The sequence below is a fragment of the Schistocerca cancellata genome, chromosome 7 (assembly GCF_023864275.1).
Source record: "Schistocerca cancellata isolate TAMUIC-IGC-003103 chromosome 7, iqSchCanc2.1, whole genome shotgun sequence".
Classification (NCBI taxonomy): Eukaryota; Metazoa; Arthropoda; class Insecta; order Orthoptera; family Acrididae; genus Schistocerca; species Schistocerca cancellata.
The window spans coordinates 305,981,562-306,008,686 of record NC_064632.1 but is presented as its reverse complement, the minus strand read 5'-3'; the positions used below and the strand labels follow the sequence as shown (position 1 = coordinate 306,008,686).

Here is a 27,125-nt window from a genome sequence, read left to right as displayed (position 1 = left end):
CGACACTCCTTTCGTATGGATGAAGTCGTATCTTAACACAAGAAAACTGAAGTTACATCAATAAATTACAACAGACAAATAAATCTAAATTCGAAATGATACATTAGACTAAATATGATATCAGCGAGGTTCGGTACGTGACATGCTCCCGTTTTGACTAACATAAACAAATTACTTGTGACATAGGAGGGCTAGTCTAAAACTGCGATGTTTTCTGATGAGACTAGTATACGGTTAAAGGGCCCAAACACATCTAGAAGGCTAATGGAACATACATACAACGGTTCACATCCAACAGCTTGCCCTATAACCTTACAAAGACATATATATTTTATACTGCATTGCGAATGTCTACAATTCGTTGCTAACAGACATCGTAATGGAAATTGGAAATCCCAGATATCAAAAATGAAAGTAAAAAGTACCTTATTAGGGTCTTCTGTAATTTATCATAATATTTAAACTAGAATAGACCTACGTAAATTTCTACTAGTACTATAAGTTTTCCAATATCAAGATTGCAATTAATACGACCTGAAATTATCAGGTGATGGAGAACAGTTATGTTATATATTTTTTAAACTTTTTAAAAAATTTACAAAATCTTTTAATTGTTCTAGCGCAAAAATTAGATTACAACTGCTTACTAGTTTCGATTGTTAAACAACAGTCTTCAGATCCAAAACAACCAGAAACAGTAAATTGCCTTGGGTTAAGCTGACTTTAACAAACTTTAAGAACATAACATATTTCAAGGCAATGAACGTTACATATTGTTGAAATAGGCCTGCCACTCATGGTAGACTGTGTCTCGCACAATGTAGGCTAGAACACCATCGTCACCACTGTCTGATATAGTATCTTGGTTCTGTTGTAAATATCTTCCATTTCTTTACATAGCACCAATCAGATAATGGTTTTCTAGTCGACACTATCGTAGACGTAGCGTCTTTGCCACGAGTGAAAAATTTCCATACGAAGGCCGTGTTATCCAGAATCTGTAAGCCAATCGTGCAAAATCGCCTTGAGCATTCTAGGCAACCATCCCACCAGCGCACCAGCTTAAAGGTACCCCTTTGGTAAAACAACGTGCCTTGCTGTTTCAAGAAAGTCCCTTAACTGCCCACTGCGTATCCTCGTCCGACAGGAATTATCGATCTTTCAATGCCGTTTTTAAGGGACAGAAGGCGTGATAATCGCACAGGGAGATATCAGGACAATAGGGCAGGTGTCTAGTGTTTTTCGCCTGAGTTCGCGTAACCACTGCATTGACATTTGTGATATGGGGGCGTGTCTTATCATGAAACAGAATCAACCCTACGCGCCCCATTCGACGAACAGTGATTTTCGACAGGCATGCTTCCCCATGCACGTTCTTCGTTCTCCGGTGAACGTCTACCGGTGTTTGTTCTTCAAAGCCAAGAGAAGAATAACAGCACGTTAGTCCTGCTTGGACACACTTGGTAATTACGTCGCCATAGCTCACGTTTCCGAATTTCCTGTACCCATGTCGGACAAACACTAACGCCACACTAATCCCTTGCCTACATGTAGGTGCTTATATACGCGCATCAGAGTCGCGTTACGTTGCAAATACGCTACGGCAACGCCATCTTACGGAAGCTTCTTGATCGTCCCTTATATTTAACGTTCAGTGCCTTGAAATGTATTTACATCACATTAATATTTGTCCATACATTATGAATACATTTCGTAATGATGTGGAACGTGTCAGTTTAAGAGGAGAATTTTTTTTTAAATATTTAATATCTAAAAATTCTTGTACTGGGTAGAAGGAGTGGTCATTCAGAAGTTCTTTTAATTTGTATTTAAATGTTGGTTGCTATATGTCAGACTTTTACTGCTATTTGTTAAGCATGATGACTTGTTACAGCCCCATCCCTGTTCCCAGTCAAGTTCTTAATTCGGTCTATCCATTCTTCTTTCCATTTCCCCTTGCCTTCTGGCAATGTGATCACAAGATTTTAACTGATTTTGTTGACAAGAGTCGATATCTTGGTCTGATGCTGAGCTGCCTCAGTATTGATTCATTAGTTCGATGTTCTGTCCGTAGTATTCGAAGTAATCTCCTACAACACATTGCCCGAGCATCAATCCTGCGACGATCCGCCGTCTTCATCGTCCAAGTTTCCGCACAGGTCGCGACAGAGGAAATTATAGATCGGACGACGGTGAGTTTTGCCTTAGAAGTAATGGAGGTGTCCTTCCAGATGCGGACAAGGTATGGTGTCGAATTTCTCTCAATCGAAACGGGCCTACGAATCTCAGGATCGCAATCTCTAGTTTCAGTGACAACGGATCCTAAATACTCGAAGCGACTGACCACTCAAGGCCAGCAATTTTTGTGATCAAAATGAGAATTTCCACTCTGCAGCGGAGGGTGCGCTGATATGTAACTTCCTGGCAGATTAAAACTGTGTGCCGGACCGAGACTCGAACTCGCGAGCTTTGTCTTTCGCGGGCAACCGCTCTACCATTTGAGCTATTCAAGCACGACTCACGCCCCGTCCTCACAGCTTTAGTTCTGCCAGTAGCCTCGTCTCCTACCTTCCAAGCTTTACAGAAGCTCTCCTGCGAACCTTGCAGAACTAGCACTCGTAAAGTAAAGCTGCATAAGTAAAGCTGTGAGGACGGGGCGTGAGTCGTGCTTGGGTAACTCAGATGGCAGAGCACTTTCCCGCGAAAGGCAGAGGTCCCGAGTTGGAGTCTCGGTCCTGCACACAGTTTTAATCTGCCAGGAAGTTTCAATGTATGTGGTGTCAGATCTGTTGTCATTAGGACAATCTACTATCATCTCTATGGTCTTGGTATTGTTGATTTCAAGACCACACTCTCCGCTTCGTTCAGCTAACCTTAGCATGATGGTTTCCAGTTGATGCTCGTCTGTCACAATTATCAGAGCCTCATCTGTCTGACACTGTTAATTATTCCGCTTTCTACAAAATCACCTACGAGATCTGAAGTTATTTATTCTGAATAATATCTGAAAGCATCTCAAAAAATTTGTCCTGCATTTCAGACAGGGCCAGAGTTAGGTTTTTTCGTTAAAATGAGTGAAATTTGTGGTGGCTCGAAAAGATTCGTACTGGAGGACTGAGGGGCGGAATGCTCGTCGGGAACAGACAATGTCAGGTTCGGATTGGTGTACTGCTGGCACGAGCTGTCCAGCTTTCCAACACAAACCTGAGTTCAGAAACCTGTGAGCAGAAAGTGCACTGAGCTGCGGTCGGCCCGCTCAACGCGCTGCACCGCCAGCGATGCGCCCCCGCCCAGCGCACGGCCCGAGTGGCACGCGCTGGCAGCCCGGCGGCGGTCCTCGGCACGCCCGTGGCTCCTAATTAGTGCCCCCTCGGTCCCGCTATGGATTTCCTATCAGCCGCCAGAGACAACCGCGCTCGATATGCTGGGCCGCCCACAAGCTCGTCCGAGGTCACGACGCCCTCTACCCACACGACGTTTAAAGCGCCCGTGAAACGTGGGCGGCGAAAGGAGAGAACAGAAGCCTTTGAAATGTGGTTCTACATGACGATGCTCAAGATTAGATGGGTAGGTAGAATAACTAATGAGCAGGTATTGCACTAAATTGGGGGGGGGGGGGGGGCAGGAGGAGGGGAAGAAATTTATGGCACAACCTGATTTAAAGTTCGGTTGAAAAGCGCAAGTGATTCCAAGATACAAGAAAGGTAAAAGAACGGACCCGCAAAATTACTGACCAATATCTCTAACTTTTGTTCGGTGCATAATCCTTAAACATATTCTTGGTTCAAATATAATAAACTTTCTTGAGGCTGAAAAGTTTATGTGCACGAATCAGCATGGTTTTAGAAAGCATCGCTCGTGCGAAACAGCTTGCTCTTTTCTCACACTGTGAACTATGGATGAAGGGCAACAGACAGACTCCATATTTCTACATTTCCGTAAAGTATTTGACACGGTGCCCCATTGCAGGCTGTTAACGAAGGAAGGAGCATATGGAATTTAAAAAAATCACAGATACGTGAGTGGCTCGAAGACTTCTTAAATAATAGAACCCAGCATGTTGTCCTCGACGTCGAGTCGAGACAAGGGTATCGACAGGGGTGTCCCAGGGAAGTGTGATACGACCGCTGTTGTTCTCTATATCCAAAAATGATTTGGCCATCAGGTGGGAAGCAGTCTGCGATTGTTTGCTGATGATGCTGTACTGTACGGTAAGGTGTGGAAATTGAGTGACTGTAGGAAGATACAAGACGACTTAGACAAATTTTCCAGTTGGTGCTATGAAAGGCAGCTAGAGCCCTACATCTGGAAACATGTAAGTTAATGCGCATGAGCAGGAAGAACCAACCTGTAATGCCGGCCGAGGTGGCCGAGCGGTTCTAGGCGCTACAGTCTGGAACCGCGCGACCGCTACGATCGCAGGTTCGAATCGTGCCTCGGGCATGGATGTGTGTGATGTCCTTAGGTTAGTTAGGTTTAAGTAGTACTAAGTTATAGGGGACTGATGACTTCCCATAGCGCTCAGAGCCATTTGAAGCATTTTGAACCAACCTGTAATGTTCGGATACAGTATTACTGGTGTCCAGCTTGACACAGCCAAGTCGTTTAAATAGCTAGATGTAACGTTACAAAGCGATACGAGGTGGAACGAGCATGTGAAAACTGTGGTAAGGAAGGGACATGGTCGAATTCGGTTTATTCGGAGAATCTTAGGAAAGTGGTTCACTTGTAAAGGAGACACCGTAGGACGTTAGTGCGACCTATTCTTGAGTACTGCTCGGGTGTTTGAGATCCGTACCAAGTCGCACTGAAAGACGACTTCGAAGCAATTCAGAGGCGGGCTGCTAGATTTGTTACGGGGAGGTTCGAACAAACACGTAAGTGTTACGGAGACGTTTCGGGAATTCTAATAGGAATCCCTGGTGGGAAGGCGACCTTCTTTTCGAGAAAATTTAGACAACCGGCATTTGAAGCTGACTGCCGAACGATTCTACTGCCGCCAACGTACACGGTGCGTAAGGACCACAATGATACGATACGAGGAATTAGGGCTCATACGTAGGCGTATAGACAGGAGTTTTCGCTAGCTCTATTTGCGAGTGGAACAGGAGGGGAAATGACAAATAGTTTAACAGGGTAGCCTCCGCTACGCACTGTACAGTGACTTTTGGAGTATGTAGTAGACGTAGATGTAGATAGGGCACTTTCTGAGACATCAAGAGTTCGTGCCTTTTGTAACAGATTGAAATGTGGAGACGAAAGGGTAAAAACCGTAGATGATCAATGCTTGAATACAGCAGCAAGTTCAAATACATGACGTCTATAATAGTTATGCAGAGATGAAGAGCTTCCACACGACAGACTAGCACGGACAGCTGCATCTAAACAGTCTTCGAACTGCAGACCACCGCAACTGTGTCAGTTCTATGCGTTGAAAATTTTATATAAATAATAATAATAATAATACCCTGGTAACACACTCATGTAGTCGCACGGCAATTTAAAAGTGTACCAGGACTTCAGACATGCACCTGCGTCAAATAAAAAATTAATTACGTAACTTTTATTTTTTTTCGAGGTCATAATTAAAACTTTAAGAATACCCACTGTATTCCCAAGAACAAAAATGCGATGTATTACAAGATAGACCGAACCGCATACCAGGCTGAAGCGGCAGCTACGTATTTTGGTAGTGTGGCTAGGTTGAAGTAGTGCGCGTTTGATGCCTCACAGGGAAAGTGAACGTGCACAATGTCTTCGCGGGAAAGAGCGACGGCTTGCTGTGAACGTCCCTTAATTTACTAGTGACGAGAATATTAAACGGATCGCAGTGCAGAAAGAGTGTGTTAAAACTAAGTCGATGAGATGCAAATTCTGTTAACATGAACACGATGCAGAGCGTAGTGGAGTCCACGTATTCAGCGCAAAAAAGGAGGAAGTAATGTGCTTACAAAAAGTATACCATTGGCGATACACAAACCTCCATTATTCGTCTGCAATTTCCGCGATGTTAGTAACAATGTAAGAACATACCTACTTAGAGAAACTTCACACCTTCTGTCACACAGAACTGGACTTTAAGGATAACAGGGAAACAATGTCTATGGAATTTCGTTGTAAAAGATGCCACAATATGAGTCATCATGCACGTAAAACAGTGCGTAATTGCAAAAATAGAATATTATATCTTTACGAAAAAAAATAAAGCATCAAAATTAATCCACTTAGTAGTTTATTTAGCTCAAACGTGAATATTCAATGAATAAACGTTAGTAAATTTCAGTGTGTAAGCATTATTGTCACACAAAAGTGATGGTCGACGTTTAATACTTGCGTACTCATCGGCAATACGGATTTCATCCGTTCTTGGTTCACTTCTCATATACGAAAAAAATGGTTCAAATGGCTCTGAGCACTATGGGACTTAACATCAGAGGTCTACAACTTAGAACTACTTAAACCTAACTAACCTAAGGACATCACACACATCCATGCCCGAGGCAGGATTCGAACCTGCGACCGTAGTGGTCTCGCGGTTCCAGACTGAAGCGCCTAGAACCTCTCGGCCACTCCGGCCGGCTCTCATATATGACTCAAACAGCAAAGTGTCTAAGTATTATTGAGAAACAGACATAAAAAATTTAAAAAATAAAAATTATAAAAGGAAAACCACACACCGTGACTTAACTTATTGTAAAATTACACCCATGAAGTTGAAATTCAGCAAATTGTATTACAGAAATACAAAGTTGCGTTGCTTAACACCTTTTCTTTCGCTGTCTTTCTGTCATGCAAAACACTGTGCAATAGGGTCGTTATCATAGCCAACTAGTTTTTAATATTCACTGGATATTTGCATTCGTTGGATTCTGGTAAGGAACCTGTTTCGTTGCATTTTTATGCAAGCACAGATTGCTGTTAAGAATTGGCCATAAAAATGTGGCCAATGATTTTTATAGTTACTGCTAAATGTTATTTGTCGGAGAAGATACCTTAATGTAGTCCTTAAATTACTCTTATTTCACTAAGGCTACTGTGATGACAAAAAATGTTTATGTTAGTAACTGTAAGTAGATAAAAACTGATTATGATTGAGAAGCATTTTATATAATGTAGTTCCTATTAATTTTCATATTTTCAAAATACGGCTATTGGAGCACAACCCATATTTTCCTGAGTGTAATGATGTGTCACATTTACTACAAAATTTATTTATTGTCTAAATATAACAACTTACAGATTTCGCAGCTAACATGTACTAGAACTTCCGGTTTTAGAATCTCGTATTATAATACGCTTATCCTGTATACAGGGTATTAGGGGTATACGTACAGATACTGTGACCACTGGTACCGTAATATGTACCCACTTCAGTGTGTTTTTTTTTTCTTTTTTTTTCCCCCTCTGCGTCGAACGGACTTCTCGGGAACACATAACATAATTTACAAACTGATGTTTACTGCACGGTGGTAACTTCGTCTCGAACTAGACTACACCTGCTAGTGCACACTATCCGTTTTGCGTCCAAGTTTCAATACCTGACCTATTGTTCATGGCAAAACAAACATTGATGGGGTGCTTGTGCGACGCGTACTTGGAGGTACTAGGTAAACTAAGAACATACTCGTCGTAGTAGCTATCATTGTTAGACTGCAAATGAAGTAAATACTGATGTAATGTCGTTCAGTACACTGCCATGAGTCATCAATAGAAATATATGCACTTACAACCACTAACACACTATACAGATGCGTCTACAGAGCTGTGTTATTTCAATCTGTGGTGGCCAGACAATTGTTCTACATGTGGTAATTTATATGTGGTAATTTATGACAGTGTGCGTCTGTCAAGCCAAATGTTCAACTCTGAGTAACACATTTGTTACATAGCTCAATTCAAATAATTAATAACCGCGTTGCTGTTAGTGCACAGTATCGCTATAAGTTGTATACTGTTGGACACTATTCAAAGTACATAGTTTGTTGTTCATAAAATAAAACTTTGTAATACAATCCTCTCGTGTTACTGAAATAATGCTTATTTGTGCCAAAAAGCATGACCACCGCAATCTGTGACAGCGTTTATTAATAAATGTTCATCTGCGTACAAGGAAAATACTGTTGAAAATATTTTTCCTGAAATCATCTAAAGGGCATGTCTAACGTTGCAACAATGACATTATTTGAAACACATCAAAGCATGTCGCTTTGACAGACCATTGTAGTTAGTCGTTTCTGATAAAGCTCCACATCCCAACAAGTAGGCGGATAAAATCACCCTCCTCTAGTTCGCTAAAAAAGGCAATGTAGTAAGTAGTTCTGGTTGGTAGTAAGTAGTCCTGACTGGCCATTGATCACATATCTTATGAGCCAGAACTGAAGAAAGCCGAGCTTTGGGCATTCGTTCAGAAGCACCAATCTTTTCCTGTTTATCTACCGTGTCCTTTTCAAAGGAACGAACTCGGACCCGCCTTACGCGATTTTCATTTCCCCCATCAGTCTTTTGACTGGTTTAATGCGGCCCGCCACGATTTCCTCTCCTGTGGCAATCTCTTCATCTCCGAGTAAGCGCTTAGCATCCGACGCCCCTAATTACACTGGTGTGCAACACTTAAGGACTTTCGCATGACGTGTCACTGCCAAGTAACACCTCGATGAAACTGGAACCATACGCAGAAAGAACCGCTACAGCACAGTACAGAAGGTAGCTGACAACTGACACGCTGCAACACGTCTGCCTAACGTATCCCACACGAGTTAGATGGAATTTAAGTCGACAGAACGGGCAGTCCAGCCCATTCGCTGTACTTTGTAGCCAGCGTGGGAGCACGTTGCAGAGCAAGTACCGTCCGTTGTGATGACAATGCCTATTAAGGAACATGCCCCGCCTTTTATCATAACCAAGGGACCATAATAAATACCGGTGACTCGAGTGTAATTATTGCCTTTGAATGAAAATCTCATTTCCGCCCGTCTCACTGCGTGTTTCTTTCACTTACCTTCTGTACTGTACGTCTGTGTGGTCCAAGTTTCATCGCGCTATGTTACTTGCCAGTGACACGTCATGCGAAACTTACTTTCATCCTTAAGTTTTGCACACCAGTGTGGAAGGACGGTGCTTGGAAGGACGGTGCTGAGTATGAATTGTCATCCGTTGCGATCACACACCCAACTAAGAATTATGTCCAGAGGACCACCATAAATCGCGGCAATTTCCCTGTAAGTATAATCTTTGAATAAAAATGCTGTTTCTGTTTGTCTCATTGCGTATTTCTTTCAGTTACCTTCTGTACCATCTCATAGCAGTTCTTTCTATGCATGGCCTTAAGTTTCTATATATCCATAATGCATGGCTCCCTCTACACACATTCCATCATCATATCCCTTCTTCAAGTCATTACTTTCCATATATTACAGTTTTGTAGAAGACTTCCTCATTTCTTAACTTATCCGGACGCCTAATTTTCAGTACCCACCCACAACCTTTTTTTTTTCTTTTTTTACGAGGTATGCCCTCTTTGCCTATGCTACTCTGCGTCGCCCGTCACGAATGATTTTGCTTCCCACTTCGTCTGTTATGTGATGTCCAATTTAAATTTGTCTGTAGTCTCATTCCTGCTGATCTCAAATACTTAAGTCAGTTTTTAGCTTAGGTGATTTAAGAAAACAGGATTCTAAATGGTTGGCTGTGGGTATGAACACCTCTCCTCCCGCAGTCCGAGCCTTGTTCATAAATCACTGCGGCACAGCGCTTGTTACTATTATACAAAAGTCCCCACAGATAAATATTGGCAGCCGATAGTAGCTCGAAGCAGCCTGGTGGCACGAAAAATGTAAACTATTAATTGTGTGTCTGTTAAACATAAATTTATTGTGCTGCCGTTAACAGGTGTATACAGGTGTGAATATTACCGGACCATTAGTTTAACAAATCACGGTTCCAAAATATTGACACGAATTATTTATCTCGGATAAAATCAGTTTGGGTTCCGGAAAAATGTACGAACTCGCGAGACCATAATGACTCAACGACTCGTTCTAGATGATTTATTGGAAAAAGCAAACCCACCTCGTGTAGCATTTGTTGATAAAAACTGAGCACCATCTGAAATCCCATTGGAACGCACCATCATTCATAAAGTTCCTGCAGTCACTAGTTAGGAGAGTGGATTCCAGTAAATGAGAGTGAGAATTTAGCAACAGTTACAAGATGACCCAAGGTGGAGAGGGTTTAGCACTGCTTCAAGAGTATTTACATCTCCGAGTACCTTTCTAAGAACTTTAACGCACACATTACAACTCAGCCGTAAACCCATCCTTATTATTCGCTTCTCAATGCCTCTTCATGAATAGGAAGAGTCCACTCAGGAAACTACAGCTCTAGCAACGGAAAATTCTATGGAGAATACTACGGCCAATAAAAGAAGAGGGTAACACGTACAAGAGCAGACACAACAGTGAGCTGTTCAGTCTCCAAGAAGACAGTCACATCAATGAGGAAAAGGCGCCTGGTCTTCTGAGAAGATTTGACCTGTTTGAATCTCTGCAGTCTCACGAACAATACCGTCACCAAGAAAGGTGGAGGGAAAGCCTCCAAGAACAAATGAATCACCACAGTGAAGTCAGACCTAGAGCGACATGCAATTCCATTAGAAATCACACAGGACCGGTCCAAATTGCGGCAGATCACTCTACAAGGGGTATTCCCAGCGTCCCTTGCCAGCAAAAAGAACACAGGAATCGAAGTGAAGTACAGAGGAGAAAAAGCAGGAAGCTCACAGCCAGAAAATGAAGGCTTTCTGGGCTAAACAGAAACAGAAGAGTTGCGTAAAGAGTCAAAGTGAACCGCGCGGTTCCAAGTAGGTCTAGACGAAAAGATTTAGAGAGAGCTTTTGACAACGTTCACTGGCATACGTTCTTTGAAATTCTGAAGGCAACAGGGGTAAAATACAGGGAGCGAAAGGTTATTTACAACCTGTGCAGAACACAGACTGCAGTTAAAGGAGTCGAAGGACAGGAAAAGCCAGCAGTGATTTGAATGAGACAAGGTTGTAACACATCGCGACGTTATCCTACCTGTACACAACGCAAGCAGTAAATCTCGAAATGGAATTTAAGTTCAGATAGAAGAAATTAAAACTTTATTGTTTGCCTATACCACCGTACAAGTCAGAGATGGCGAGCTACGTGGAAGACTAATTGAATAGAATGAGTAGCATATTGAAAAGACATTAGAAGAACAGTAACAAAAGTAAAACAAGACTAATGGAATATAGTATAATTAAGTCAGATGACGCTCTTAAATTCTGGATTAGGAAATTAGGCACTAAAAAGCGATAGATGAGGTTTGGTAGTTGGGCAGAAAAATAACTGACGACGGCGGAAGCAGGGACTAGCACAAGGAAATCAATTCCGAAACTAGAAAAACTTGTTAACATCGAATCAAAATGTAAGTATTTTTTCTGAACTTTTTCTGCGTCTATTTTTCTGGAGTCTAGCCTTATACAGAAGGGCAATGGGGACGGTAAGCAGTTCAGACAAGAACAAAATAGAAGCTTTTGAAATGAGGTGATACAGAACAATGGTAAAGATTAGATGGGTAGATCGAATAACTAATGATGTGGAAGTGAATAGATTTTGAGAAAAAAATTTGAGGGACAGCGCGACTAAACGCAGGGATCGATTGAAAGGATACATCCTGGGGCAATTGGGTAATGGAAGCAAGTGTGTGTGGTAAAAGTTGTAGAGGGAGGTCATGGCTTGAACAGAGTAAGCACGATGTAGGTTGCAGTAGCTGAGCAGAGATGAAGAGGTTTACACAGACAGACTACCGTGGAGAGCTATACCAAACCACTCTTCGGACTGAAGACTAAGACCGAGACCACAACAACAACAATGCTGCTGCGTTTGTACTTTTGGTGATACGTATTTCACTTTTAGAATTACGTTACACCGTACTCTTAATCGATACTGATGGTACGATTCTTGAAATCCGATGGAAGAAAGGAAAGAACAGTTCGAAATACACTGACAGAGAAGAAAATGGCAATACCGAAAACTAATTAATGTAGAGTAATGAAATTTCGGGAATACATCTGTCTAGGTAGTACATTTAAATAATGAAGACTATAACACCGTAGGTTAATGTAAGCGCGAGATAAGCCATTGCAAATGTGAAATATTGGTACGTCAACAACCGGTATAACCTCCAGAATGTTGAATTCAAGCACGCACACGTGTATTCATTACGTTGTAGGTCGGTCGATACAGGAACGATTAGAGCTGTTTTTGGATGACGCTGGAGTTGTCGACTGATGGTGTCCCATATGTTCTCGACAGGAGACAACAGATCTGGTAATCGAGCAGGCCAAGGCAACACGTCGACACTTTTTAGAGCATGTTGGGTTACAACAGCGGTATGTGGGCGAGCGTTATCCTGTTGGAAAACACGCCCTGGAATGCTGGTCGTGAATGGCAGTCAGCGTGCATGGGACAGCTACGAGAATGTTCCTACTGTCATATAAAACCGTGCCCAACACCATAATTCCAGGTTTAGGTCCAGTTGGTTGCAGGCCCTCAACTGGCTTCCTTCCAACCAACCCTCGATCGTCACTGGCACCGAGGCAGAACCAGCTTTCATCAGAAAACACAACAGACCTCAACTGTGCACTCCAGTGAGCTCTGGCTTGACACCACTGAAGTGGTAAATAGCGGTAGTTTAGTGCAATGCACGTTACAGGGCTTCTGTCTCGCAGCTGTCATTGAAGTAACTGATTTGTAACAATTCGTTGTGTCACTGTGGTGCCAACTGCTGCTCAAATTGCTGCTGCAGATGCAGTACGGTGCGCCAGAGCCATACGCCGAACATGATGGTCTTCCCTCTCGGTAGTTCCATATGGCCGTCCGGAGCCAGGTCTTCTTGGGGCCGTACAACCCGTGACCACCCGCTGCCAGCAATCATGTATAGTGGCTACATTCCTGCCAAGTCTTTCTGCAATATCGCAAAAGTAACATTCAACTTCTCTTGTTCAAACTCAGTGAGGTGTTGATAATGGCATCTTTGTCGCCTTAAAGGCATTCTTGAGCAATATCAACTCACCACGTCCAGTCTCAATGATAACTAACGCTCACGACCGTTACAGCGTGGCGCTAGTCGCATAAGAGTGGCGCAGCTAGCGAAATTTGAACAGACACCTTTCAACATCATCTTTCATCTGTAAAAACATGTCTACCAACTTTCGCTTATGTCGCACAACTCTTTCTTGGAGTTGCGATTTTTTTTTTTTTTCGTCATTGTACTTCGCTCCCGAAAAGCGGGAAGTCGCGCTGCTGGTACTTGCCTGCAGATGTCGCCGCCTCTGATCGTCGCTGTCCATGTCTAGAAGCTCGTCGATATCCACTTCCACTTCGCGAGTCTTAGAGTTCTCCTGCAACATAAAGATAATACCAGTCAGCAACGCATCGACGCCTCTAGAGAACAAGCGCGTTGCTGGTAGCAATTTTACTTTACCAAAACGCCACTGGTACGTGGCCTTCTCGTGATCTATCCAGTGGTACTAAAAAAAGTGGTCAGGTTATACCGAAGCTGACATAGTTTGTGAGTGAAGGCAACGTAAAACTTGTTCCACACTGCGTAACACACAAAAGAAGGCCGCCTGCAGCGCGGGCCGAAGTTCGGAAGCCACGGAGCCCTTATGCGAAGCTTGGCGCGCTAATTAGCGGGACGAGACAAAATCAGACCTGTAATAATATGAAGTAGATCTCAACTTGCAAGTTATTTATTACAATCAAAACCAATGTGCAGTAGAAACTAAATGCTAGTCAAAAACAAAGCTTGATTTGACTTCACTAGCGAGGTGTCAAATGTCGGTGTTACCTGTCACTTTGTACTGTCTTTTCCACACTTCCATGTTAGCAGAAGAAATTTGTTGCTATAACACAGAACACAAACTATTTCATATTACTAATGACGACATAACGTCGCATTGAAAGTATGGAATTATGTTATAAACAGTCTTTATCAATTTGAAATTTCTAACTTAACACAGTTAACGTTGGTGAAGAACTGCGAGTTTTTTGAAACTGTCATTTCATTTTTCCACTTTTGTTCACGGATGAATACTTTCACTACTTCTGCGTCTATATTACAGCTCTTCTTTTAACTATGTAGTATCTGAATATCGCTTTCTGTGTGTCCTGTTTCGCTTTTATACTTAGCTGCAACCGATGTGTTTCATCCTTTAACTCTGAAACAGGCCATGTGCTCTTGGAAACAGGATGTAATTTAGTTGTAGAGAGAGAATCGATCTTTTCACTAAAAGCTATTTACAAAGTTAAGAGGACCGGAATTTTGTAACTGGCTTCAGAACGATTATACTGCCTCCTAAGCTCAAATAACAGGGATTGGGGCTTGCTGGGACACTGGAAATCTCTCTTTCCTCACACCATTTGCGAATGAAACTGGAGAACGAATAGAAATGTTATAAATTACCCTCTCCTATGCACTGTACAGTGGCTTGCGGAGTATGTATGTAGTCTTAGAAGCGCCCTTCGCTTGATGCGTTAATGTTGAGGGAGAAAGCGGAGCCACGGGTTTGTTTCCCGATCCTCGCAAATATTACTTGCCGTCATACACTCTTTTAAATTCCGATTTTAATATTACTAACAATAAAATGATTTTATATCATAATACTTCGTTTACATCAATATTTGTGTACGAGGATGTGCTGAAAAGTAATGCCTCTGTTTCTTTCTCAATATTGGTTGTGGTATTAAAAGTCATGCTTATTACTCTGATGACTTTCCTACTTCGCTGACGCAAGCTGCAACCCTCTGCTGTTAGAGGGCTCCGAATCGTAGAATGTAACATCCCTGCGTGTAACGTAACTACAATGTCCAGTCACACCAAAGTGACCACCTGTCAAAAGCCTGAATAACCACCTTAGGCAGCATGGATCGCAGCGACACGTCCAGAAGAGTGTCTATGAAGTTGTGGAAGGCACCGTCAGGGATATGAAGCAACGCAGACTCCAGTGCCGTGGCCACCTGCTTTAGGCTTCTTAGTTGAATATCCCTGGCGCAAACACCACGACTGAGGTGGTCCCAAAGACTTGGTTTTAAATCCGGCGGGAGAACTGTAAACTCATCCTGGTGCTCTTCGAAACATGCACGTACACTGCCAGCTGTGTGACACGTTGCATTGTCCTGGTAGCAGACGCTATCATGACGAGGATTTGTTGGTTGGTTGATTGATTTGGGAGAGGGGACCACAGAGCGAGGTCATCCGTCCCATCGGATTAGAGACGGATGGGGAGGGAAGTTGGCAGTACCCTTTCGAAGGAACCACCCCGGCATTTGCCTGAAGCTATTTAGGGAAATCACGGAAAACCTGAATCAGGAATAACAGTACGATAACACTGCGCCACCTCACTCGGTCATGCCGAGAAAATACAAAGTTCGTATAGGAGTGGACATAGCACCCAAAAGCAGATGTGTACTTGTGTTGATTCACTGTGCCATCCAGAATGACGAGATGAGCGAGGGAATGCCAAGAAAACATTTCCCAGCCCGTAACGTCCCCTCCCTCCGCCTTGAATCTTTTGCTTTCAGTCGTTACACCCCGTACACGACTACAGCCATCTGACCGCTGGAGCGTAAAATGCGACAGGCGTGCTAATTCCATCCTTCGTCGCCGATCAACAGCACAGGCGCATGAACCAGGTGCTTGCTGCGGAGGCCCATATGCAGCAACCTTCGCAAGGTTCGTTGAAAAGGCACTGTTGGTAGCCCCTTGGCTCACCTGGGCGGTCAGCTGATCAATAGTTGCACGTCAGTTTCCCCGTACACATCACCGCAGCCGTCGTTCACTCCTGTCGTCTGTGGTCGGTGGTGCTGCACCGAAGTAGCCTCGGCGCCGGCTTTGGATACCGCCATGTTCTGTGTACTTTAACCACGACGACACACCAACAGTTTACAAACTTAGCCCTTTTGAAAATGCTTCCACCATTGAACCGAAAGCCATGGTCATGCCCTTGTGAACATCAAATAAATCATTCTATTCCGCATTACAATGACTGCACTGGTGCCCCTCCTCCAATGCTAGTGGTGCCACCTGCCGCCGTCTGTGAGTAACTATTGTACGTTGACGAACGGGCGGTGGTCACATTAATGTGATGGAGCGTCGATTTGCCTTCTAAATTATCGATCAGAACGAACTCATTTGAAAATTGTAACGAAAACAAATATTACTCGGGCAGAAATGCAATTCGGTAACTTTAGTTCCAGATAAATGTGCAGCTTTGTATGCTCCGTAATTTCATTTTTCACACATTCAGGCTCAAAATTTACTATTAATATGCTGCGCACTGCATGACCTATTGTGAAGTTTCAGTTCAGCACTTTTATCACATCGTGTAACACATAAAACTTATAAATACATTAATCGTATTCGCAACTGCGAATGAGGACAACCATCAGCAGTAGAACGGAATTACGACAATGAAAATTTGTGCCGGACCGGAACTCGAACGCGGGTTTCCCGCTTACCGCGAGCGGTCGCCTTACCATTTGGTTACCCGTGCACGACTCACAGCCAGACTTAAACTTCCAAATGTCGACAACCATGCGTCTACAACTTGTACTCGTAGCTCCATTATATATATTCCCGCCTGGCGGAGTAGCCGCGCGGTCTGGAGGCGCAATGCACGGATTGCGCGGCCCCTCCCGGCGCAGATTCGAGTCGTCCCTCGGACGCGCACGCGCGCGCCTGTGTGTGTGTGTGTGTGTGTGTGTGTGTGTGTATATTCCCGTAGAGGTGAGACATTTTACTCAAAAGTCGCTTCCCCGGAGTCGGCGGATAAATACAATACTGCAGTGTCTGTCGGAATTTTGCATCGTATTTCAGAATAACACAGGCATTGCAATATCGTATAAAAGTTATAAATGTTACATTTACTTGGTAACGACATATTTCTCTTATTTACTTACTTATGTACTTAACCGGCGTCAGAGACCTTGTAGATAATGCTCCGGATTTACAAACTGCTTCCACCATACCCTATCGTGCGTAGCTTCGATCCAGTCCTTGTGATTACTAGTTGTTGCAAATCTGTCCGTTTTCTAGTTGTTGAAGATCCGTCCGTAGCCCATTCTCCAATCTTGTTCGTGATCTTCTTAGGGGTACGCTTTCGTTCTGAGCTTCCTAATAAGACTATTTTTGGAGTAGCATCATCTGTCATGCTCACAACATGTCTATCCCACTGCATTGCTTAACCTTTGCATTTTGTAGAATATTGGGACTGGTTCGTCATAGTGTATATTTCTTCATTTTTCGGTCTCTTCCTTCGCTGTCCGAAAAATCTCTCACGATATTTTTCTCAAACACCATCAGTAATTCTCTGTTGCTTGTGATGGTACTCAGCGTCGATCGGATATCCTGGGGCAGTTATTGTATCAAAGGCCTTCATTTTCACTTTCGCTGAGGTTACCTTTGATTGGCTTTGGCTTTAGGCGCTATTGCATGATCTGGGGGCATTAAAAATTCGTTAGTTTACTTCTAGCTGGATATTTTCTCGCCTTTTACGTACGATCCCAAGTATTTATAGACTTCTCTCTTTCTCTGTGCGAAGTAATGCATTGTTATCTCCTGGGCAGCTAGCTCGGCAGAACCATCAAGAGGTGATCTGTTGATTTTAGCGACTTAATAAAACAGTGATATAAGATGTGCTCACGGCTCAGCTTGTAATTTCTAGAATCCCTTCCCATTTTCAGGACTGTTAGTTTTCACGCTAATTTATCCACCGAAAGTTGGTGGCAAAAGTTAGAAAATGATATGCGTAAAAATACAAACGCGGTTACTAAAATGTGTTTTTTTAGGTGTGTGCGTGGGGGGGGGGGGGTAGGGGGGTGGTTGGCCGTACTCTGTATAGCGTCCCCCCCCCCCCTTTCTCCCAGATCCGCACCCGCTGAGGGAATAACTCCGGTACTACCTGCGCCACAGTCGATTCTCCAGAAGAGGAAAGGAGTGGGAAAATCGTTCGCATGAAGACTGATGATAAGCCCTATAGAGCCGCCTTTCTGCCCGCTCACAGAGGTTCCTTTCCTAATTTCAACCCAAATATTTGCCCTCGGCGCTCTCCCCCTTCTCCGCATTCAGCCTTTCCGCAGTCTTGATGAAGATAATCTCATTCACTCCCAAAGTTTGCTCAGAGTTTCATGCCCTGTTTGTATCTGTCAGCACTCTTCTCCAACCTACCTCTCCCACTCTATTTGTGCTCCTCTGCCTGTGTGCGCTGCCCCCCCTCCCTTTCCGCACGCTCCGTCGACTTTATAATCCGGACAGCAGTAGCTACACTTTTCATAACGAAGCCGTTAATGTAATTTAATTTGACGTATGGCTCGGAGCAGGCGGGAGAGGGTATTCTGTTTAGCTTACGGCGCGGGGATTGGTCGGCAGTGAGCGAACGTAATGAGCGCTCGCAGAGTCCGGAGAAGAGCGGAACACCGAGAAGGCGGCTGGGCGGAGGGCGACGGCCATTAATTACGGCCCCGGTTAAAAATTATATCCGGCCGTCTGTGCGCCCGAAGGGCCGCTAATGGACCGAACGCGCCGAACTGCTTCCCCAACTGGCGGGACAGTCTCACACGCGCAGCTGTTTGCTTTTGTGTGACCGACGCGCCCTGAAGCAATCCAACAGCAATGAGTGGCGACACACAATTCGGGGCAGATCTCTCTCGAAAAAAGGTGCCACTCCACATTTGCACCTATACCTGCGTGCCAGAGGGTAACTTACTTCGCACTGTACCATATATTAGTGTTTCTTCCATTTTCATTTGAGAACTGAGTGCGGGAAGAAAGGCTGCCTGAACGCCTCTGGCAATGCTGTCATTTTAGCCCTGTGGTATCTGCGTGGTCTCCGCGGCAACAGTATATTCCTCAATTCCTCCCTTAATGATGGTTCTCGAAATTTTTCGAATAGGCTTTCGTGGACTTACTGGCGCCTATCTACAAGAAAGCATAATGTTTTTACTGTTAAATAAGAGGGCTGTTCAATAAAGAATGATCATAAAATTTTTACGGTCTTAATTCCTCGCGCTGGAATTTAATCTTAAGATATTCTGCTAGCTTAATGTGCAACACACGGGCTGTACTGGTTTCACTGTGAGAGGTGGGAGAAATGCAGACACGTAGAGTATCCCCTACCGAAACACGCAGATCTGCAGGTAGTTGAAGTTAATGTTACAGCACCGATTCTCAACCTGTGGGCCGCTCCATCCACTCCCCACTTAGGGAGGCGTCATAACATTAAACTGGGGCCGAACTTATTGAAAAGAAAAAATATGAATTCGAAAACTGATAAATTTACTGAAAGCTATGCGAAGGAAAATACATTCAGAAATAATTAAAAATTAAAATTCACGTTTATAGTTCAACGATATAATACGCTTACAGATAGGTTTCTAAAAGTAATACAATGCATTTCATAATTAACTTATCAGTACTAATTAAAAACAAGTTTAGTACGAGTAATTATCAGTGACTCCCTTGGGGCTGGCTTCCAGAGCGTAAATCTTTCGAAGAAGAGTTTAATATTAGAAATAGACACTTCTGTGTTCAGCTAAGATCCAACATTTCCTGCACCGCTCACTCTCCTCAGGCAACCATCAACTTTTCGCGCGCCGCCTATAAAACACAGGGTAACAAAGCGCCATAGATTCCGGTTTTGTCGATGTAGCGGATCGTTGTTGTCAAACAGCAATAAATTTTCTTATTCTTGGTAATTTGTAAGTTTTGTAGTTTTAGCGTCAAAATACGTTATCACATATTTATTGTTAACTTATGAGGAGGGGAGATTAAACTTTTAATTGAAAATTAATATCATTAATACTGAAAGATTGATAAAAATTGTGTTAGAGGAAGATCCAGATTTCTTTCACAGGTCATTACTTCTGACGAACTATAAAATTCTGATCTTGTGAGTAAACAGCAAAGCTCAGTGTGGAAACCTATATCATCAACACCTATAAAGCAGGAGAGTTTGCTTCTACTGGTCAAGTTATTGTCATCTCATTTGTTTATATTCATGGTGTGGGTTTTCGTATGTTGTACACTCACCTCCGCCCACCTCCCCGCGCGCGCGCGCGCACGCACACACACACACACACACACACACACACACACACACACACAAACACACACACAGACACACACACAAACAAACTGGACAACAGCACAGGGATGTCTTGGAAACTTTCCAAACCGACATCGGGCATAAGAGACGACAAATCCGTGGAACAGCCTGGACGCCGCACTACGATAATGGACGGCCGCATATGGCAAATGTTGTTACTGAACATCTTGCAAAATTCGATGTGAAATACATCCCTCATTTTCTGTATAGTCAGGGAGGTTCTGGTCCAGACCGATAAAAAAACTGATTTTTTACACAATTTGCACCCTTAAGGCATCCTTATATTTGCAAATGGATTTTTTTATGGTGAAAGTGTTATAGAAGTTACAGCGTGTTGACTGGAACGGCGCGCCGACCGAAATACAGGCAGCTATAGGCGCTCGATAAATTAGTTCAAGAAAAGATGCGATGAGTATACGGATTCCTGTCCAATGAAGATTTCCTTAAAAGATGCTCCGGTGACAATACGCAAAATGACAACGAGAGCTTCGACGCGAGTATTTGGAAACTGGTACCGAAACATCATCATCATTGTGGGGCAAAAAAATGTTGAAACACCATGTATAGCTGCAGGTATATTCAGTGATAGTTATTCATCCATTCTGAAGACCATGCACGTGTTAGGTTCAAATGGCACCGAGCACTATGGGACTTAACACCTGAGGTCATCAGTCCCCCAGAACTTAGAACTACTTAAACCTAACTAACCTAAGGACATCACACACATCCATGTCCGAGGCAGGATTCGACCTGCGACCGTAGCGGTCACGTGGTTCCAGACTGAAGCGCCTGGAACCGCACGGCCACACCGGCCGGCCACGTGTTAGGAACCGTGGTAGGGACAAACAGCGGAAACTTCGCGGACTTACCTGACAGAACACGCTTGGCCTCCGCGAAGTATGGAATGTCTCAGTTTGTTAAAAGAACCAGGATTTAAAAAAAAATGCAGCACCAATTTCAAGACCAGAGCATAGATGAGGAAGAAGAAGGCAGCCTCTATGGCTCTGGCATCACAGATTAACCGTACGTTTTGACATAACGTTATTTTTTGTTACTCCAAATTCCAGACGCGTTTTTCTTGAAACAACACTTATTCAGGGCGCGAAGCGCTCTAGAGTCTCGTCAAATTAACCGATTCATTGAATTTCTTTAAAATGAAATTCTTTTATTCCAATTTCAAATAATTGTTCAAACAGTTGAACTTAGAAAAACATGCCAAGAAATTAACATGTTTTTCAGTAACTGCCATTTTTGAAGTAATTTCTGTCTATCTTCTAACCTGAACAAACACATTCGTGGGAGGTATTTTCCATCATGAGAAGCCGCATAGAAGGTTGCGGAGGCGATTCTGAAGGAATCTTCCGAAAATGGGCTGCGGCTTGTCTTTGCAGACTGGCAGAAGCGCTGAGACAAGTGCATCGCATCCTAAGGAGAGTATTTTGAGAGGGACCGTTTAAAGTAAGACGATGAGTACAGATATGTTGTAAAAAAAATGATCATTCTTCACTGGACTGTCCTCGTAGGTCACGCGTCGCTGTCCGCTGTGCTGCACTGGTGTAACTACTGTCTCTCTGTCAACAACGAGTATTAAGTCAAGCTGCCAGTGTATCAATTACGCAACCATTTTTATGGCCAGCTTCAGGTAGAGTAATGGTTTCTTCACGGCACGCCGCGACTCGCGCAGGGTGTGTACGCCAGCGAGCAGGCGCCACGCCCGCGGCCCGCACAAAGCACAAAGGCCGGACGCTGCACTGTCAGCCGTGTAACGATCAATTTGCACGCTCGGCCGTCGCCGCTTAACTGCTGCCGGCTGCGTTATAAAGCCGCTCTCAATTACACCGCAGACCGCCGGTTCTCCGCTAAATAAAAACACCGCGGCTGCCGAGCGAGACAGACGCGCTGCCTGAAGCGTCGAGTGCGGCTGCTTCCTCAGCGGGCAATTTGCATGGCAGGCAGCGTTCTGAAGGGCTCTGTGGCAGCGAGTTTCGACCGCCACTACAGAACTCTACTTCGCTCACACGGAATCTTTCCCCGGCGGGACGTCGGCAATGTACACCGTCCAGCGACGTGAATGTGACCACATGTCAAAAGCCTGAATAGCCACCCTTTGCAGCGCTGACCGCTGCTAGACGTGCAGAATGAGTGTCAAGAGAGACATGAAGGTTCTGGAAGATACAGAGTCGGATGCGGAGCCATGCTGACTCCGGAGGCCCTTTCTGTATCGTTCATATCGATCGGTGCAGTAGGTTAGCCTCGGTAGTGACGTCATTTTCGGTTCTTTATCCGAAGTTATTATTCTGTAAACTTCCGACACCTGTTCCCGATCGGTCCTCCTGCCTATTTTTCGAGAACTGTACAGAGAGGTTTTGGATTTCGGTATGGCCCTCTCGTTCAGTTCGGTGTGATTTATTTACACCTAGAATTTGATAAATTAAACACACAGAGCGCTGTTAGCGTCGGATTTAGTGACTGTGTTACTGAAGAATCACCAGGATGCGTCCGGATGGAAAGTGAGTTCGTAATAGACTTTTTTCCTTTGTTAGACATATTGTTTGTATTGTTGTTACTGTGAATGATTATAACATAAAAAATAGTTTGGGCCAATATTCTCACAAAATACCTGTTATTTTTACGTAATAAACAATCATTAAATTTCAAAAGGTTGGCTCTGCTTACGTATATCACATGAATGTTAGCTGAAATTACTAGTGACTCTGCATACTTTTTTCTGCAAATGGTTTACTTATTAATTATCAAAACGCACTTAAAACTTAAGTAACAACGCAAAGGAATTTTGTGAAGCCTGATAGAGGAATCTTCCCAAAATTTCATGCATTTACGGCATACGCCCGCATCCTTCGGCAACGAAGTCAGCAAGCTTCTTTCTGGAATGGAATTATGTGGATTCAAGCACTACACACAAGCGAGTTGAGGGAGCACAGTGGATAACGCAACATACTGCCGTGGCAACGTTAGCAGGTTCGCATACTGCTGTATACCAAAATATTTTTTTCCCTTCTTCGAGTTTGTAACACATTCTGAGACTTCGTTAATCGTCAAAGTTAAGCATTTGCGTGGTATATTAGTTGTTATTTAACACATAAGAGCGCGCTTTCTTAGTAATGAGTATCTTCTATTTCGTGACTTCCATTTGTTTAAGAAATGAAAGATGAAATTTCTGCGTGTGAAACAAGTGACAATGACATACTACTTCTTGTAACAAATAATTCACCTTTTTTTTTTTTTTTTGAATGCGTAGCGATTTGCGAGTGTGGTCAGACAGGACAACTTAAATTACTGCGAATGAATTACTCTAGCTTGTCACAAGTATTTATCTGCGATCGAATCCTTAACAGCAGACAAAGATGAAAGATTCCTGCCACAATATTTTTGGACTGTATTACCATATACGAAACATTTTGATTTATCAGATGCATGTTATAAACTGCAACGAACTTCTACAGCTGCACTCGCCACACGCTCTCGGAAGGCGTTTTTTTTTTTATTTTGTTTTTGTGAACCAAATCGTTGATATAGGGAAGTAGGCTACTTCATCATTTGGCTCTATAGGAGTGAGTTACAACCACATTCTATGCATGCTCTTATTCTTTGACACTCTCTTAAACAACTTTTCGGTTTCGTGGAGATGAGTCCCATCTGTGCAACTAATTGTAGGCAGTTTAACGGCTTTCAATTAGTTGCATAGACGGAACGTACCTCCATGAATTTCGAAGCAACTAAGGAACGGCGGAAAACAGAAAAAAAATTACGAATTTTTTTGGGTGTTTCTATACATGCATTTGAACAATGTGGTACTACACTCCATTCGTAACTCATATTCCGAAACTTAAAATCCGAAACAAGACTTCCATGTGAATGAGAATAAAATGACGTAATGTGACATTTATGACAGTTTCCAGAGCACAGTCAATATCATGCATTCGTGGAAGCACGTAGTCAGCGAAATTTGAACAGTATTACGTACTCTAACCACACTTTTCGGTACTGTGAAGAGACTACAATCGCACCAAAAAGTATTGGCACACGTGCGTATTTATCGTTGCTGGTTACAAACGCCGCACTTTCCGGTACACAGTACATGTACGTGCTACCTCACATACCAGACATTACAATTCTGCCCATAGTGCCTACCATTAACAAAGAAATGCAGTGTTATGGGCAAACACGTATCTCCTCTGCACACAAAAAGTATTGGCACAGAGCATGGCATCTCGGTATATTGCTGGGTTTTCAGGTACCGGAACGCCATCTGCTGACACATTAGACACTGCGTGTTGTTGACGGCCCGGTCGCCAGTATGTTGCTGTAGTGCGCGATAGTGGTCAGCATGGGGCCGAAGAAGAAGGAACATTCAGTGGCGTTGCGTGAGAGAGTGGTATTGCTCCATTCACAAGGGAGAAGCTATCGACAAATCGGAGCAGAGGTGTCTGTGAGCTACACCACGGTAAGAGCCATCATTCAGAAATATAAAGAGACTGGAACAACAGTGAATAAGTGTCGTCCTGGACGTCCAAAAGTGCTTACAACCCGAGAGCGTCGCCATATCATCGCACTTGCTCGGAAGGAACCTGCTACAAGTGCAGCAACTATTGCTGAGATTGTTCAGACAACGTCCGACAAGACGGTTAGTGTTCAGACTATACGAAATGTGTTGAATGAGGCTGACATGCATGGACGTTCTCCCAGGAAGAAGCCATACATTTCGGAAATTAACCGGCAGAAACGCCTGCAGTTTGCCAAGGACTACATCAGCAAGCCGATGGAGTTTTGGAACACTGTGATATTTAGCGACGAATCGAAGTTCAATGTGTTCGGATTTGATGCAAGAAAGAAAATTTGGCGCAAGCCGAATACGCACCTCGACATCAAACACATGCATCCCACAGTCAAACACGGTGGGGGCGGTATCATGGTCTGGGGCTGTATGGCGGCTTCCGGCGTTGGAAATCTAGCTGTAATTCACGGCACAATGGATCATATGAGATACATTGACGTGTTGCGAGGTAATTTACACGCTAGTGCACAGAAATTGGGCCTTACTGGGGTGTTTCAGTTCCAGCAAGACAACGACCCAAAACATACCGCCATGAAAACCCGGGAGTGGTTACTGTACAATGCCCCCAGAAGGGTTCTAACACCACCTCAGAGCCCTGATTTGAACCCCATTGAGAACCTGTGGGCTCATCTTGACACACAAGTCAGAAAAAGGCGTCCGTCCGGTAAAAACGACTTGGAGAAAGTGCTCCTGGAGGAATGGTCGAAAATTACCCCTGATATCACCCGGAATTTAATACAAAGCATTCCTAGGCGTTTACGTGCTGTTATCGATGCTAAAGGGATGCACACTAGCTATTAGATGGTGAACATCAATGAAGAAAACGAACACACTGTCCGATTCATATGCGTGTGCCAATACTTTTTTGGGTGCAGAAGAGCGATGTTTTTTTTCATGACACTGTATGTTACTTTAAGGACAGGTGATTTTGACATATTTGTAAACTATGTAATGTAAGGTGTCACATGTATGGGTTCTGTTCTGAAATATATGTTTCGTTTAACCTACAACCACTAAAATGTAACTGTGCCAATACTTTTTGGTGCGATTGTATGTCGGCTGCTAGCCGCTCCGGGTTCGTTCCGCTGTGGCGCTGCAGTGCGCATACTCGAATCTGAGGCAGACTGCTTTTGATTGGTTGGCGAGAGGAGAACTGACAACAGCGTTTCAGTTCGCTAGGACCCTTCGGCATCGCTTCCGAAATGCTTACAGATTAATGTCGGAGCTCTACTTCGAAAACAAGACCGTTCGGCGCGCTCGCAAAATGGCGGAAAGGTGCAGAATAGAGCCCCAATCCCGTTCTCAGCTCCACTAGGTTTTTCGGCTGAGGATAAGAGGCGCAAACACCCCGATCGAGGTGGTCCCACAGATTCTCGATGAAGTTTTAATTCGGAGAGTTTGGTGGGCATGGGAGTATAGTACACTTATCCTGGTCCTCCCAGAATCACGCACGTACACTGCGAGCTATGAGAAACGTTGCATAGTCTTGTTGGAAGATGCCATCGTGACGAGGAAAAACAACTGCATGTAGTAGTGGACACGGTTCCCAATGACGATGCATAATTGTGTTGATCCATTGTGCGTTCCAGAATGACGAGATTCAAAAAATGATTCAAATGGCTCTGAGCACTATGGGACTTAACATCTGAGGTCATCAGTCCCCTAGAACTTAGAACTACTTAAACCTAACTAACTCAAGGACATCACCCACATCCATGCCCGAGGCAGGATTCGAACCTGCGACCGTAGCGGTCGTGCGGTTCCAGACTGTAGCGCCTAGAACCGCTCAGCCACTCCGGTCGGCCCCAGTTTGCAGACAGTATGTTCAGGTATCACTTAATGTACCCGCACAAGTGTATTACTGTATGACACACAATTCAGGAGATGTATGGAAAGCTAAATTTTGCTTTAAACGGAGCGCATCCGGTGTTTCATTATGAGAGCACTTAGCGCCTTCCAGCAGACTTTAATTATAATTTCACACCTTTTCCAAGCTTTTTCTTGTTGATGTACTTACCATCAAATATTTAACGCCTTAACTCATTTGTGAAGTAGTTAGACGTCTGAAGCTTTTTTATACATTGGAGTTAGATTGCTTAAAAATCGAGAGTTTAATGGTGGTCTCTAATGAGTATAAAGGCTAGTTTTCCCAACAAACAAAAAAATAAAAAAAAAAGCTCGAACCACGGTATTTTAGAAGAGGGCTGTTCCACGTCCAGATGTTTTGCTTGCTTGTAATTTTCTTAATTCATTTTAACTGAGTTGAGTTTTGCTCTGCGGCTGAGATATTGTCCACCCACCTCTGTTACGTCGCCTACGACGGCCTCAAGCGTAGCAACATGTCGCTGATTGTCTTTTAAT

General features: G+C 43.6%; 1 protein-coding gene across 1 annotated transcript in view; it reads right to left on the bottom strand.

Annotated features, from left to right (window-relative positions):
• Positions 1-27,125, bottom strand: part of LOC126092431 (protein phosphatase 1 regulatory subunit 14C) — a 564,089-nt gene that overhangs the window by 26,697 nt on the left and 510,267 nt on the right. The window contains exon 3 of the mRNA XM_049908030.1: positions 13,340-13,426. Within this exon, the coding sequence (XP_049763987.1) occupies positions 13,340-13,426 (87 nt within the window). The remainder of the gene's footprint in view (positions 1-13,339; positions 13,427-27,125) is intronic.